This window comes from Artibeus jamaicensis, unplaced genomic scaffold (genome assembly GCF_021234435.1).
Source record: "Artibeus jamaicensis isolate MK-2021 breed Jamaican fruit bat unplaced genomic scaffold, CSHL_Jam_final contig_1028, whole genome shotgun sequence".
In the NCBI taxonomy this organism is placed as follows: domain Eukaryota; kingdom Metazoa; phylum Chordata; class Mammalia; order Chiroptera; family Phyllostomidae; genus Artibeus; species Artibeus jamaicensis.
In genome coordinates, this window is record NW_026521201.1 from 3,231,003 (window position 1) to 3,247,447 (window position 16,445).

Consider the following 16,445-nt stretch of genomic DNA (forward strand, 5'->3'; position numbering starts at 1 on the left):
CTAGTTTTTATTCAGTGTCTTCTGTGATGACATGCAGGGACTGGACTAAGTAATCTGTAAATTCCCTTACAACTCCTTAATTTGAATTTCTTAGTGCTGCTTCCATGCAACATCCCCTCCCCTCCACACACACGTACATCACCCCCATAAATTATTCCTTTTCAGCCCTGCAGGCCCTTATCAGTGAAATTAGCTACTTTAATTTGTACTGAAGTGTTAATGGGTGATGTTTTATTAATATGATACTTTATCCTCGGCAACCTCTACTTTTGCAGCTTCAGTTATCATCCCCAAACATCATCACTTACATGAAAGCACTCCACAAAATCCAATTTAAACATGTTGCCAAGAAGGGCCAAACACCCATCAGTGAAGACGCTCGCCCTTTTCCCCAATCCCCTAGCACACTTGGCCGAGTTCCAGAGACAGGACAACCTCTATTGGTAAGGGGATGAAGACAAGAGAAGGCTGAGGAAAGTAAGCAATCTTCTCAGTTTTCCTGCACCATTGATGAAGTGCAGAGACTTATGCTAACATTAGGGTTTTAATTACTGCACGAGACTGGATACCCTAGTGACCAAACCGAGCCTATTATAACGAGATTTTATTACCAAGTTGAAACTGTTCTTATCTGAACAAGACCGAAACAATGTGGACTCAAGGGGAGTTTTCACCCAAGAGTAAGGAATCCCTACTCCATGCATCCATCCATCCATCCATCCACCCATCCATCCATCCATCCATCGAGTACCAAGGTATGTAGCCCTCTTTTAAGTGTTGAGATATAGCAGTGAATATGACAAAAAATCTTTTCATATGGTTTAATTCCTAGTAATTACATAAAAGTTGAGACAAAAATTGAAGTTGCACTTTCAATACATGGCAAATAAGTTTTGTGTTTAACATTAACAAATGCATATAATAATACAAAATAATGTATAGTAATAGTAATATGTGATATTGAAATCATATTACTATCAACCCACACTAGCCTGGTGTTTGAGGCTCATCCCCCATCTGTGCTCTGAATTCTGTCCCTTCCACTGTCCTCCAGGGCCAGGCAGCACAAATTATGCCAGCACCACCCCAATGCTCATCAAGTTGCTGAAATCTGCGCATGCCCTGACGGAGAGGGCCTTGCCGTTCCAGCAGCTGAAGCAACTTTAGACAGACTTCTTCCTGACTTTAGGCCCCTGACCTCCCTAAGAGCATTTTCTTTAGGAACTTGTAATTCTCTGTTCCTTAAAGATGGACATAAATCTTTTAAAAAGCCTCTTGCCAATTTTAAAACCCAGGAACATCTTTCTCAAGGACTCGAGAGCCATACCTTGAAAATGAAATTATCAGGGAGGCAGTACCCCCATCTCCCTCTTCTGCAGGAGGTAGGAACCTAACTTCAGTGGGCAGTGGGCACCTGCTCCAATCTACAGAACTACCTCCTGTCATATAGGTAAGGGTGGTTCATTGTTCCTCTGGATAAAGCTATTTAGCATATAAATGGCCTAAAACCTCCCTGCATTCCAGCTCTTACAGAATCCAGAGGGCATTCAAATCCTCCACCCCTTTCCCACAAGCTCACTCCAGGTCCTGAGAACCCCCACCACTGCTCAGGCTTTGTTCTGATCTTTAATTGTAATAGTCCTTTCCCTCCCTTACAATAATCCTTTCAGATAAATGTCTCTCCTTACTAAGTGTGAATTTGTTTCTTGTTTTTGTTTTTACACCCTTCAACCTTCAGCCCTGCTCTTGCTCTCATTCTCTCAGACCTTTCCTTCACTGGAAAGGTTTCTTCAAATATGCCTTCCCTTCCTATTCATTCCATCACCTTCTAGAGTGTCAGTCTGATCATGTACATCTTTCTCCTGAGCATCCTTGGAACAGGGCATGGTTAGGAGCCACATAGATCTAGGCCAAAAAGCAGCTCAGCCATGTACTAATGGGACTGTTTACCTTCTATAAGCCCACTTCCATCATTTAAAAAACAGGGATCACCCCTCCCTCAAAAAAGACAGCTATTACTTTAAGTCAGGAAACAAATGCATGGACTCAGTCATGGTGTTTCCTACTTAAATGATAACATCCACTTACTGCCTACCATATGCTGGGCTCAGCATTTCAGAAGTTTTATCACATTTAATTCCTCACTGTAATGCTATGATGTAGGTTATTTTCGAGTATTATCATCATCATCATCTCCCTTTTACAGACAAGGAAATTGAAGCTGAGGTCAGGTGATTTTGTCCAAATCTCACAGCTAAGAAGTGATGGCATTCCCCAAACCTGTACAGAGCTTAGCAGCTAAACCATTCTGCATCACCTAAAGATAAAGGTTAAACTCCTCACTGCTCTTTCCTGACACACTGACTGGCCCCTGCATCCTGGTAAACACCTACTTTCTCTCAAGCCCCAGTGCATTTGCTCTTCTCTTCACACCAACTGCTTCTTTCTCACACAAACACACACACCTTTCTCACACACACACACTCACATGCACACTCCCACATTTCACCTGGTTATCCTCAAGGCAGCTTTACAAATCCATTTTCTATGAAGTTTTCCCTAACTGTTCTGAGATAGCCTCTTCTTCCTATGCTCAGTGCTCTAACATATACCTCCATAAATGCTTCCATTAGAGAACTTACGTGTATCATTAGGATCAAGTTGGAGGTGACTACAGAGCCAAGCAAAGCTGAATATACAAGGAGGGCCCAGGACAAAAAGGATTTAGAATTTAGAGTAGGATCAGAAGGCAAATAGATCTGTTGGATCACAGAGGTGTAATGAGAAATGTAGGTAAATTATAAACGACAATGTTATGATAAAAAGGGTGGGTTTATAGTCTTGCAGGCCCAAATCGGCTTTGACAATCAGGTAGAGAGCAACTTAATCCAGAGAGCAGGGCTACTGGTGTACCTCCCACAGGGCAGGGTTTGAAGTCCCGATAGGAAAAGCAGACTAAATGGACAACTCATCCCTTTTTTTTTTTAATTAATTTATTTTTTATTGATTATGCCATTACAGTTGTTCTATTCCCCCCTTCATTCCCCACCATGCTACCTCCCCGTCCCCATTACCCTCCCTTTAGTTTATTACCATGTGTCTCAAGTTGTTTAGATTCTATATTTCCCATACTATTCTTGCCCCCCATCTATTTTCTATCTACTGTCTATGCTACTTATTTTCTGTACCTTCTCTCCCCTTCTCCTCCTCCCACTCCCCTGTTGCTCACCCTCCTTGAGATCTTCATTTCTATGTTTCCACTCCTGATCTAGCTGTCCTCTTAGTTTGCTTTTGTTTTAGGTGTGGTTGTTACTAACTGTGAGTTTGCTGTCCTTTCACTGCTCCTATTTTTTATCTTCTTTTTCTTAGATAAGTCCCTTTAACATTTCATATAATAAGGGCTTGGTGATGATGAACTCCTTGAATTTGATCTTATCTGAGCACATTATCTGTCCTTCCATTCTAAATGAAAGTTTTGCTGGATAGAGCAATCTTGGTTGTAGGTCTTTGGTTTTCATGACTTGGAATACCTCTTTCCAGCCCCTTCTTGCCTGTAAGGTCTCTTTTGAGAAATCCACTGACAGCCTGATGGGGACTCCTTTGTAGGTGACTGTCCCCTTAGCTCTTGCTGCTTCTAGGATTCTCTCCTTCATTTTAATCTTGGCTAATGTAATGCTGATGTGCCTTGGTGTGTTTCTTCTTGGGTCCAACTTCTTTGGGACTCTCTGAGCTTCCTGGATTTCCTGGAAGTCTATTTCCTTTGCCAGATTGGGGAAATTCTCTTTTATTATTTGTTCAAATAAGTTTTCCACTGGTGGCTGTGCCTTTCCCCCTTCTGGTACCCCTATAATTCGGATGTTGGAGCGTTTAAAGATGTCCTGGAGGTTCCTAAGACTCTCCTCATTTATTTGAATTCTTGCTTCTTGACTCTTTTCTGTTTGGCCATTATTTGCTTTCTTCTGGTCCACTCCATTGATTTGAGTCCCAGTTTCCTTTTCATCACTATTGGTTTCCTGTGCAATTCCATTCATTTCAATTAGTTTCGCCTTCATATGTTTGTCTAATTTGTGGCTATAATCAACCAGTTCTGTGAGGATCATGATGACCAGTGTTTTAAACTGTGCGTCTGAGAGTTTTGCTATTTCTTCATCACTTAGATTTATAGGCTCTGGGGCTTTGAGATCTTCTTGAGCCATTTTTGGTCTGCTTGTGCCCTTTAAGTGTGAGGAGCGGAGCCCTGGACTCCCAGGTCGCTGGGTTGTGATGCTGTATGTGGGGGCGTGGTCAGAGCGGGGAAATGGCGGCCCCCTCTGCTGTTTCTCACAGCTGGGTGAGAAGCAGAGCCTTGGGTGGTTCACCAGGGCCAGGCCACTCAGAGTCACTGGGTTATGACGCTGTATGTGGAGGTGGGGTCAGAGCAGGGAAACGGCGGTGCCCTCCGCTGCCGCTTGCCGCTGGGACCCGCTGGGTCCCAGTCCAATTGCCCACTCCGTCGCTTGTCTATCCGCACACAAATGCGCGACCACAGTCAACCCGCAGCCCTGCTCCCTCGCTGTTTCCCCACGGTTGCTCGCTCGGTCGGTTGCTCGGTCTCTCACTAGGTCCAACACTGCGCCTGGATTCCACGCGCCTCAGTCCATCTGACCGAGTTTTCCTGTGCAACCCCACTCCAGCAGCTGCTGGTTTCACCCCTTACCGGTCAGGCTGAAGAATTTGTTGTTAACAGACTTCCAAAAAGTTCAATTTTCTGTGTTCTGGCTGTGTTTTCTGTTGCTAATATTTAGTTGTCTCTAAACTTGGTTGTGTGAGAAGGCACCGCGTCTCCACCTATGCCTCCATCTTGGCGGAAGTCTCATCCCTTTTTATCGTAATAAGAATCTCCCTGGATGCAGGTGCCCGGATCTTGTACTCGGTACAGTTCCTGGTCACATGCAATCTCCACACACTCAGAAGAGAATTCAAAAAGTTCGGGATCATACAATTGTTTCCTCTGTTGGTAAAGGTCTTCCACCTCTAAGAGACTTAAAATTAAATATACGAAATAAAGTTAATTCAAACCTTAATATTTTATGTTAAATTTGTGCATAGTTGGTACTAAATAATACCCTAAAAGGCAGAATACATGAAGATTTTGGAGGGAAGAACAGAAGATGGAGAAGAAAGCCACCTGCCTTCACTCAGAAGGATCAGGAAAAGTGTTGCCTGGTTCAGGACTTACTTGGTGTGGCCTAGGGAACACTTCCTTCATGCTCAGTTGGGCACTGCGGCATTTTGATTAGGAACCTAATGTAATGCCAGGTGACTCAGATTAAAGAAAACAGGATCCCTCTGGTTCACAGGTCCGTGCTCAATCCACTGAGCTACACCAGCCAGGGCCAAAACAGGATTCCTTAGGGCCAAAGAAAATTAAAAAGAAACCTTTGGCACTGGTCTGAGGAAGTATGAAAGGACAAGCAAAGAAGGACAGTGGGGCACAGAGACCTCATGCAGTTCAGACCAGGGAAGAAGACTATGGGATTACTGCACAGAGTTTGAGAATCTGTCTACAATGTTTTATATGTATGTACTGTTTTAAAAATATATGTAAATGTCATTCAGATTAATTTTTAAAAATAAACTCAGATTAGCTATGGAATATTACATATTTTCTCAACTAATGAATGGTAAAGACAATTACATATCACTTGTGGTTGTCACATTATTTTGACATTAAAAAGAGGCTCTTATGAAAGAAATTTCTTGACAGAGGGAAATTCAAATCCTTCAGCATTTCAAAGGATAAATGATACATGTCATTATTAAATATATGTTTTTAAATGAAATTATGATCCAATTATAATTAGCTGAATTTATAATTTTATAAATCAAGAAAGAAAATGCTGCTGCAGAATATAACCTCAGACGTTTTAATAGAGAAATCTTATTCACTATTTACAGGATTTTCTGATGAAAGTGGACTGGGTGATAGCCAGGTGACCCAAATGACACCAAAAAGACAAGGGCAGCACAGGGGCCACTAAATGTTGACAGTCTTGGCTGGCTTCACATCTTCAATTTCAGAAGCGAGCCAGCGGTAAGTGCGATGACGCCGCAGCACCTCGATGGCCTTCATTTCCAGTGGTGTGGCCTGAATACCAAGATCTTCTAAGCCGGGCAGGTGAGGCAATATCATGTCAGTGATGTGAACCTTTGAATAAACAAAGAACCACAGAGAGTGCTGAAATCTAGCCAGGAACACCAAGTGCTATCCTAGCAAGCACTTAACACTCAAACTGGCCTGAGTCCTGATACTGAGACTTGACTGTCTTCAAAGGATATGTGGCAGTGTTGGATTCCTGAAACTCACTAAAGGAGACCAGAGAAAAAGGATTTAAGGGAAAAAAAGGGCAAGGTCACCAAATACCAGCTCAACACCCCCAGCACTATCCATGAGCACAGAACACAGGCTCTCAGTGAAGCATTCTACAGATTTAGACAAAAATAAATCTAACTCGAGGGGCACAAGTCATCAAATTTGTCAGCGGTGGCTTTATAGGAGGGTTTAAGAGTAAAATAGGACTGAAAGACCATGTATTTTTTGTCCATGCACAGGCTTTCTGCCTCAATTTTAACTACTGAATTAAAGAAATAATTAACATTTGTCCTTGCTCATTAAGGGATAATACATTAACTTTTGTGTTCCAGCTATACCAACCTGGTTGACTAATGTTAAGTACAAATCTACAAATCCAAACCCATCTTGTTTGTAAGAAAGGAGAATCAACTATGAGACTTCCAAAGATCTCCATCCTCCCACCTGACAGTCTGTGATTCTTTCACCAGAGCCATAAAGCAACCTCCAAACCAAATCTAAGGCCCACTCAGCCGACTACAGCACCACTTTTCCGATCACGAATGTAAGAGGCATATCAGTGTGAGACACAGTGAAGTGTTCTGATCATCAATCCTCTTACCCAATCTTCCATGAACATAGAAGGGACACCTTGAAAACAGTGTTAGCTTTCCAGCCTGTCAGAGGTGAGGACAGTGACTGCCCATGCACACGTGTTCCCTGAGGACTACTGTTCGCCTCCTCTACATTTCAGCTTTTAGGTTACATTCAGAGGGCAATTTGGCTGTTTCTCGTTGATAAAAGGTCAACAGGTCTTCAAAGGTAGAGACTGTACATTACTTTTGTTTTATTTTGAGTCCTCCCTAGAAACACTTTTACAGCACTGGGCAAATATCAATGGATCAGACTAGGACAGGAGACAACAAGAAGGAAAGAGGCAGAGCTATGGAGTCCAGCACACTGTGGAGAGTCTAGAGAGGTGGCAGGAAACTGGTCAAGAGAATAAGAAAGAAAGAAGTTACCCACTCGGATTAAAGTGGATGGAGTAGAGACAATGATGTTCTTTACCTTTCTGTAGGTTGAAAAATTTCAATGCTATTATAAATATTTTCATAATAAAAAGATGAATAAAAAAGTAGAAAAGGGTAGAAGCTGTAAGATCTGGCATATATTTTGAGGGCTGCCAAAACCATACTTGCTGATGGTCTCAAGCTGTGCTTGAGCTCCAGTAGCCACTAGCCAGTTTTTAAGTTTAAATTAATTAAAATTAAATATAACTCAAATCTTATTTCTAGAGTCACACAAGCCACATTTCAACTATTCAACAGTGACATGTTGCTGGTGGTTACATCTTAGACATTGCACATTATGAAACATTTCCATCACTGCAGAAAGTGTGATTGGAGAGCTCTCATTTAGATCTAGATGGATAGGAAAGGAAGAAATCAAGAGGGATGCCTACCCTCTTGACAGAGCTAATAGTGATACTGTTAACTGTGATGAGAAAGGTGGAATTGCAATTCTATTTATGGACATGTTCTATTTCAGATGACTATGATATTATCTAAATTGATTAGAGTCTGCAGCTGCGTTAGGGGGCAATTCAGGGCTGAAGATACAACTGCAGCTATGAGTTACAAACTGCAGCTGGAGCATGGGACTAGATGAGGGTTACTTAGAGGATGAGATAAGATACCAAAAGGCTGAGGAGAGAGCCCTTGGATCCCCCAACATTTACAGATCGGAAAGAGGGCAAACCAAGAAGGCAGACCGAAAGGCATGGCCTAATAGAATGCCTTTCTTCAGAATAAGAAGAACAAGATACTGTGGAACTGGCCAGGAAATAGATGGAAATTCAGGTTTCAAGGAGAGAGCACCTCATGGATGGAGTGAGATGATGCCAGAGAACTCACTATTGGATTTGGCACAATAGAGATCGAAGGAGACCTTGAAAAGAGCAGTTTTAAGGGCAAAATGGGAATAAAAGCCTGATTGGAATGGGTTAAAGAAAAAGTGAGGTAAGAAACCATCAACAGCAGGTACAGACAGCCCTTCTGAGGAGTTTTGATGCAAAGGGACAAATAGGGTAGGAAGGGAGGAATTTGCCTTAAAAAAAAAAAGATAGAGCTCAACTTCCAGTCAAGATGGCGATGTAGGTAAATGTGGTACTTGCCTCCTCCCAAAACCACATCAAAATTCCAAGTGCACTGAAGAACAACCATCATTCAGAAGTGCCTGAAATCTGGTTGAATGCAAGTACAACTAGGGGTTTAAAGACAAAGCCACATCAAGACTGGTAGGAGGGGTGGAGATGAGGATCAGTCTGGGATCAGTACCATAACTCACATGTGGCAGATAAAAACCAGGAAAGACACCTCTGCTATGGAGGTTCCCCCATGAAGAACAAGGGGTCCCAGCCATGTACCAGTCCCCCCTCCAGCCCCACCCAGGGTTCCAGTGCCAGGAAGAGAAGCCTCATAACTTCTGGCTGTGACAACCAGCAGGGACTGGGGCTGAGGGAGATGAAGGGCTTCTGGAATCCCAGGCAGTTCCTCTTAAAGGGCTTGTACACAGACTTAGCAGACTCATTCCCTCTCAGCTCCATCACAGATGCAGCAGCTTCAAAGGCACCAGAGACATACAGGGAAGAACTGAATTATCTATCTAACATCAGGATGAAAGCTTGGGGGAGGGCAGCTGGTAGAGGCCATTGTTCCTTCACTGAGCCCTCCCCAACAGAGCAACAGAGGTGGCGGGCAGGTGCTATATCTGAGACTCCATCAACCTGGCTCACACTGGCACCACACTGAAGAACAACCATCATTCAGAAGTGCCTGAAATCTGGTTGAATGCAAGTACAACTAGGGGTTTAAAGACAAAGCCACATCAAGACTGGTAGGAGGGGTGGAGATGAGGATCAGTCTGGGATCAGTACCATAACTCACATGTGGCAGATAAAAACCAGGAAAGACACCTCTGCTATGGAGGTTCCCCCATGAAGAACAAGGGGTCCCAGCCATGTACCAGTCCCCCCTCCAGCCCCACCCAGGGTTCCAGTGCCAGGAAGAGACCAGGCACCAGGTTGCATCACCCTGGAGACTCCCTGAGGCTCTCCCCCACCCAACTTCCAGACCCACCCAAGATGTTTCCAGTTCCAGTGGCTCTTCCATACAAATGGCCGGTCTTGGCTCATGTCTCAAACTTCCCTAAAATCTCTCAAACAAGCAGCATCTGGCCTCACTGTGCTAAATGGCTCCAGGCCCAGTGCTAGCATTGCCAGCCTTGGTTGCAGCTTAGCCTTACCTGGGCACCTCCAAGCCCAGAGCAAGTAGCAGCCATCTGCAGATCACTTTTTAGCTCATGCTGGTGGCCCCAGACAGAACACAGGCAGTGGCTGATATTAGCCTGAACCTCACAGAAGGCCCCTGAAACAGCACACCCAGTGGACAGCTTCAGACCAAGTCAAAGTATCACAACCCAACCACCTCCACAAGTGACACACTCAAGGGATAGACTCAGCAGGCACCAGAGCCCCGCTGAAGTAAGTCCTGCTCTGTGGGGTGGGCCCCTGAACAGCTGATCCTCCACAGTGGTTAGAGGTTGGTGGTCATAGCCAGTCCTTGCAGTTGATTGGCTTGGAGTAAATACTTCCCAATGATATACCAACAATTAAGGCTCAACTACAAGTGGAAGACATACACAAACCAAATAGGGGGTGCACCTTGAGCACAGGTTGGGTGATCAGGGAGACTACACCACCAGACCCTATAGAACACCTACTACATTAGTCCTCTACCAAGCATGGGAGACATAGCAGCTCTACCTAATACATGGAAACAAACACGTACGGGCTGCCAAAATGAGGAGACAAGAAATATGTCCCAAATTAAAGAACAAAACAAACTATAGAAAAAGAACTAAACAATGGAGACAAGCAATCTATTAGATACAGAGTTCAAAACACTGGTTATAAGGATGCCCAATGAACTTGGAACCTCAACAGCATAAAAAAGAAATGAAAGATACAGAAATGAATACACTAACTGAAATAAAGACTAACTTACAGGGAATCAATGGTAGAGTAGATGAGAATCAAATCAGTGATTTGGAATGTAAGGAAGGAAAACGCAATCAGAACAGCAAAAAGAAAAAAGAATCTAAAAAATGAGAATAATATATGAAGCCTCTAGGACAACTTCAAGGGTACCAATATTCACATAATGGGAGTATTGGAAGGAGAAGAGAGCAAGAAATTAAAAAACTATTTTAAAAAATGAGAAAACACTTATCCACCCTTGTGAAGGAAAAAGACATAGAAGTCCAGAGAGCACCAAGAGTCCCAAACAAAATCAACCCAAAGAGGTCCACACCAACACACATCACAATTAAAATGCCAAAGGTTAAAGACAGAGAGAGAATCTTAAAAGCAGCAGAGAAAAGCAGTAAGTTACCTATAAGGGAACTACTATAAGACTTAGCAGCTGATTTCTGAACAGAAACTTTGCAGAAGGGATTGACAAGAAATATTCAGTGATGAAAAGCCTGGATCTATACAATGAAGATAATGCTACCCAATAAGGCTATCATTTAGAACCAAAGGATAACGACCTTCCCAGATAAGAAAAAGCTAAAAGAGTTCATCATCACCAAACCAGTATTATATGAGATGTTAAAGAAACTTATTTAAGAGAAATAAAAAAAATCAAAGATATCAAAAATAAAATGGTGATAAATACATATCAACAACTGAATCTAAAAAACAAAATAAATGAACAAGAAGAAAAGAAACAGATACAGAGAACATTTTAAAGGTTGCCAGATAGGAGGGGATGGGAGGTAGGTGAAAAGGTGAAGGGATGACAAGTACAAACTGGCCGTCACACTACAGTCATGGAGATGCAAAGTACAGCACAGGGGATATAGTGAATAATATTGTAACTTCTATGTGTGGTGTCAGATGGGTGTGAGATTTATCAGGAAGATCAGTCAGTATGTCAACTCTAACTGAAAAACAGAAATGATTTTTCAATAGAAAAAACGTGAAACTCTTAAGACATATTTCTATGCTGGTGGGAATAATCCAACAGAGAAAAAAATTTATAATGTCAGAGAGAAAGTAACAGAGGAACCACACTATGAAGCAAGCTGAGAGTGGATGAGTTTGAGTGCACTCATCCACTCGCAGGGTGAGGGGCTGACCTCACAGAGAAGGATAAGAGACAGACAAAAGCATGAAAATAACCCCAGCAAGCAAGCAAACAAAAATCGGTTTTAACTTATGTATCTCTATACTCCGGTTTCTCTTCAAATAGTAAAAATCTTTTGCCTTTTACTAATATCCATTTCTGCAGCTCTCTGCCCAGTGTCTGCCCATGCAGATGTTCACCATACTTATACTCACCCGTTCCACTTTATCCCTTGTTGTCCATGGCTCAAATGGACTGGTTTCAAAGAGTCGTGCTACCAATCTAGATAAAAAAATAAATACAGCACATGTAATAAGTGTCCCTATGCCAAATATTCAAGCTAGCCTATAAGAACCACAGAAGAACAACTGTTGTAGAGGCAGGAATTCGCAGAATTCTTTTTAAGAAAATAATCACCATCCTGTCACCACTATCTATGAGGTCATCTTTCCTTTCAAGTTAACCCAGTCTAACCACTGTAACTGCTGACAATCCTTATTCTCTATCAAAGAGACAATGAATCTTAAAAACTTAAAATAAAGCTACCAACCATAAAACAAATAAAGACCTAACATTCAGAAGTCTGAAATTCAACACAATTTAAGCCTCATATATATTCATATATTCTTCCATTAAAGATGCAGGCAGGGCAAGCCAAGGAGTGTGCAAACACTAACAGTGCCCACTGTGTGTCAAGCATTGTCCAGTGCCAGAGATACAGATATGAACAAGTAGCAATGCTCCGTGTTCTGAAGTCATTCCCCTTAAAACACTCTTTCCCAAACAAATGCAAATATTGCACATAAACTATAACTGGGGGGGGGGGGCTGGGATGTGAGTAAAAGAAAACTATACTTGAACAACAATTTAAAAATTTAAAAAATAAATAAAAGTGATTTAAAAGTGAAAAAAAAAGACAAACACAGAACACTACCTTTCCTTTGACACCTAGGCTTCCAAACTCTCTTCATTTTTCACTTAAACATTCTATTACTCTTTTTTAGCATCCTTGATAAATGTCTCTTACTCTGCTGGTCCTTTAAATGTAGGTATCCCCATGCTCTGTCCTAGCCTCTTTCTTACACTCACACTGTATACTCATTCTTCCCTACCTACTTCAGAGTCACTGTGAGTATTAAATGAGAAGTAGAGACAGCCTAAAAATAGAATATTCTCAATAAAGATTATCATCGCACTGTGTTCTGACTATTCTTCTGATACCTCTGTTAGAGCTAACTGTAACATCTCAAGTCCCTAGTGCATTGCCTGTAACATAGTAGGCATTCAATGAAATTTGTCGAATTAATGGATGAAGGAGTGAACCGCTATATTGGTTTATAAATCAGTCTCTGGCAAACTGGATGTGAAAGTATCCCAGATGAGGACATGACAGTGTGACATAATTCTGAGATGCTCAACTTACAAAGGTAGTGCTCAACTACCAAGAAAGCAGGGAAAGAAGATAAGGGAATCATAGGCCAAGACTGAATCAACCTGGCTCCTTCTCCCAACTGCATGATCTAAATGGTTGAAGAAAGAGGAATCCTTTTGTCACTTCTGAGTAAGCGATGTGAAACACAGAGAAACCTCATTTCTCCTTTATCCAACCTTCCAAGTAAGATACTTTTCCAAATTAAAACTCAGTAATTTTTAATTGGAGAATGTGAAGAACTGCAGATTTAACCTCTCAACACTGTTTTTATCATCCAAAGTAACCTGCATTTCCCTTTCTTAGACATCTCTGTTCCTTTTCTAGACTTTTCAAGGTATTAAGAGAACATTCTAGTCAGAGATTCTAACACTTCCCTGTATGGAACACATTCCTTTATAACCCTTAGTGAGAGCATTACAAACAAATGTATCTAGTTAGCTCTATTTTAGAAGGCACAAAAATAAGCACTTTACTTACTGATAGGCAAAATGGGGCAAAGGGTATGGGAGGAAGGGTCTGTGCGCCACACCAAAGACATACTGCACCAGGTCAAAAAGAAGGTATCGATTGGGCCTACGAAGAAAGAATTCATAGTTACTCAAATTATTGGCACCTATAAACTCACTTTTTTAACAAAAACAACATTTTCCTAATGAGAAAGGAATACAAATATACTGTAGTAAATACAAGTTAGCACAGAAAATTTATCATAGTCTCACCAGAGATAAAGTTAATGTATTGGGTTGGGCAAAATGTTTGTTGTTTCCATAAGATGGCTCTAGTAGCACTCGGTTGTCTTTAACTTTGTTTGGAACAACTCTGTTAGACTGTATTGTGACAGCTGTCTTATCAGTGTGCATTTAAAAAAGCTTATCAAAATCAGTGAATTTTTCTGTAGTCATTTCATTATTGAAGATGGAAGAAAATATGCAACATTTTGGCATATTATTCTTTATATTTCAAGAAAGGTAAAAATGCAACTAAAGTGCAAAAAAAGATTTGTGCAGTGTATGAAGAAAGTGCTATGACTGATGGAACATGTCAAAAGTGGTTTCTAAGTTTTGTGCCAGAGATTTCTTGCTGCACGATGCTCTGTGGTTGGGTAAACCAGATGAAGTTGATACCAATCAAAGTGAGACACTGAGAACAATCGATGTTATACCACACAGAGGATAGCCAACATATTCCAAATATCCAAATCAAGAAAGTTATTAGTGAGAATGAGCCTGGCTGGTGTAGCTCAGGGGACTGAGCATGGGCCTGCGAACCAGAGGATCGCGGTTTGATTCCCAGCCAGGGCACATGCCTGGGTTGCAGGCCAGTTCCCAGCAGGGGACTCACGAGAGGCAACTGCATATTGATATTTCTCTCCTTCCCTTCCCCTCTAAAGATAAAGAAATAAAATCTTAAAAAAAAAAAAGAAAGTTATTAGTGAAAATGGAAATGTCTTTTACAGAAAAAAAAACATATGGCCTTTTTGGCCAACTAAACATTTAATATATATCCCTCTCACCCCTTTACATATACATTCTTGTTTTGATAAGTGTAAGACTATACAGTTCATCCTGCTCTGTAATGTCTTTTTCACTTACTAGTAAACCACAAGCATCTTTCAATGTCATTAAGTCCTCCAGTCCATGGTCAATGCCTGCATATCCTGCACTGCACGTAATCATAACCTATTTTACCAATTCCCAGTTTGGGGATATTTAGGCTACTAAAAACATTTTTCCTTTGTAAAATAACATCTTAATAAGCATTCTTATAGCAAATATTTGTGCTTATCCACAGCTATGTGTTTAGGATACATTCTACAAGTGAAACTTCTCAAAGTATACTGTGAGATTTCAACGCTTTTACTGACTACTTCCAAAGTACCTTCTGACAAGATCATACAAATTTACATAGAATGCTAATAGCCCACTCACCAAAAATTAATTTAGGCATAAAAAGTAAACAAAATTTTGTCAATCTGCCAGGTAAAAAAGGTACCTCAATGGTTTAATTAACATTATTTTAATACTAAAGATTAATTTTTTTAATATATTTTTGGCCATTTACACTTCTTTTCTTTTCCTCCTGGAGTTCCTATCTATAAGAATAATTTGTAGAGTTCTTTATATTTTAATAACATAGTTGTAAATATCTTTTGCTGTTTATATTTTACCTTTCAATGTTTAGGTGTTTTGTGGCATGTAACAGTATAAAATTCCACATAATCAAAACTACTGATTTCTTTTACTTTATGGTCTGGCTTAATAGTTGGAAAATCCCTCTCCAGTCAGCAGTAACATAAGTTTCCACATATTTTTTTTCAGTTGTTTTTCTTAATTCAAAAGTTCTTTCAGCGATGTAGTTTTGTATTGTTATAAGGAAAATATGTAATACCATTTACTAAATAATCTACCTTCTTCCCACATTTTGAAATGGCATCTTTATCACACACTATTCTTATGTATATTTATGACTGTTTCTAGACTTTATATGCTATTTCTCGAATCCGAGTAGTTTTGTACCAGTATAACCTAGCTTTAATTACTATTATTATGTATAATACTACCTTTTAATATCTCTTCACACTTTCCTAATCCCTTTTGCCTCTGAAAGCTTGTGACGGCTGAGAGCTAAATAAAAGTAATGTAATGAGAACCTCATCATTCTGACATTTTCATCCAAAAATAAAATGAAGGGAAAAAAGTCAGGGGACAATCAAATAGCTTCCTTCAAGTTCCAGAAGGATGTATAAAGAGCACTGCAGGGCATATAATATATGCTATATCAAAGAACAATTTGTAATCCTTCTGAAGACAAGCCATACTAGAATCATGGGCAAACTAATTATATGTAATTATTTTGCTCTTCAGCTGTTCTCCAGTACCTTGTGTTCCATTAAAAGTGTCTCAAAGCCTGGTTTAAGTGCCACTCCCTGCTCACAGACCATGGTACACTGAAGTCTGTGTCCTTCCCAGCTAAGATTTCATGGTAATTCCTTTGCAATTATTCTCAGCAAGACATTGCCCCCCAGCCTCCTCTCCACTATACCAGCAGAGCAAAAGCCCTACTCTGGTTAACCCAGCCAACTGCCTGCTCTGTCTGCTGTGCCTAAACTGCCACCAAGACAGAGTTGTAGAGAAAGAAATGGACTAACTGGCTTCCCCTTGGATTTCTGATCACTACCTTCAAATGGAAGACCGAGCATCACTTTGCAATACTACTATTCCCTCCTACAAGTGCCCTTCTCTGTACTCCCAGGGAGTACTTCCTATCTTCTCTATCCTCAGACTTTCCATATACCACTCTGATCCACCTCTCCTGCCTTTTTGTTGATGATCTCCTCACTCATCTTTTTATCATTTTTTAATGAAATCTTTAAAGTACAAAAGTTTTTAATTTTGATTAACTGAATGTATACATTTTTTCTTTTATGGAGTATGCTTTTGTAATATCTAAAAAAAAATCAACCTAACTCAAGGGTTAAAAATTTTACTTTTCTTCC

General features: G+C 40.8%; 1 protein-coding gene across 1 annotated transcript in view; it reads right to left on the minus strand.

The window, feature by feature from the left end:
• Positions 1-5,892: 5,892 nt before the first annotated feature.
• The window catches only part of NDUFA9 (NADH:ubiquinone oxidoreductase subunit A9), a 43,296-nt gene continuing 32,743 nt past the window's right edge, over positions 5,893-16,445 (minus strand). Inside the window, exons 9-11 of the mRNA XM_037152894.2 lie at positions 13,427-13,522; positions 11,733-11,799; positions 5,893-6,187 (exon numbers count right to left, since the gene is read on the minus strand). Of these exons, the coding sequence (XP_037008789.2) occupies positions 6,017-6,187; positions 11,733-11,799; positions 13,427-13,522 (334 nt within the window). The 3' untranslated portion in view covers positions 5,893-6,016. The remainder of the gene's footprint in view (positions 6,188-11,732; positions 11,800-13,426; positions 13,523-16,445) is intronic.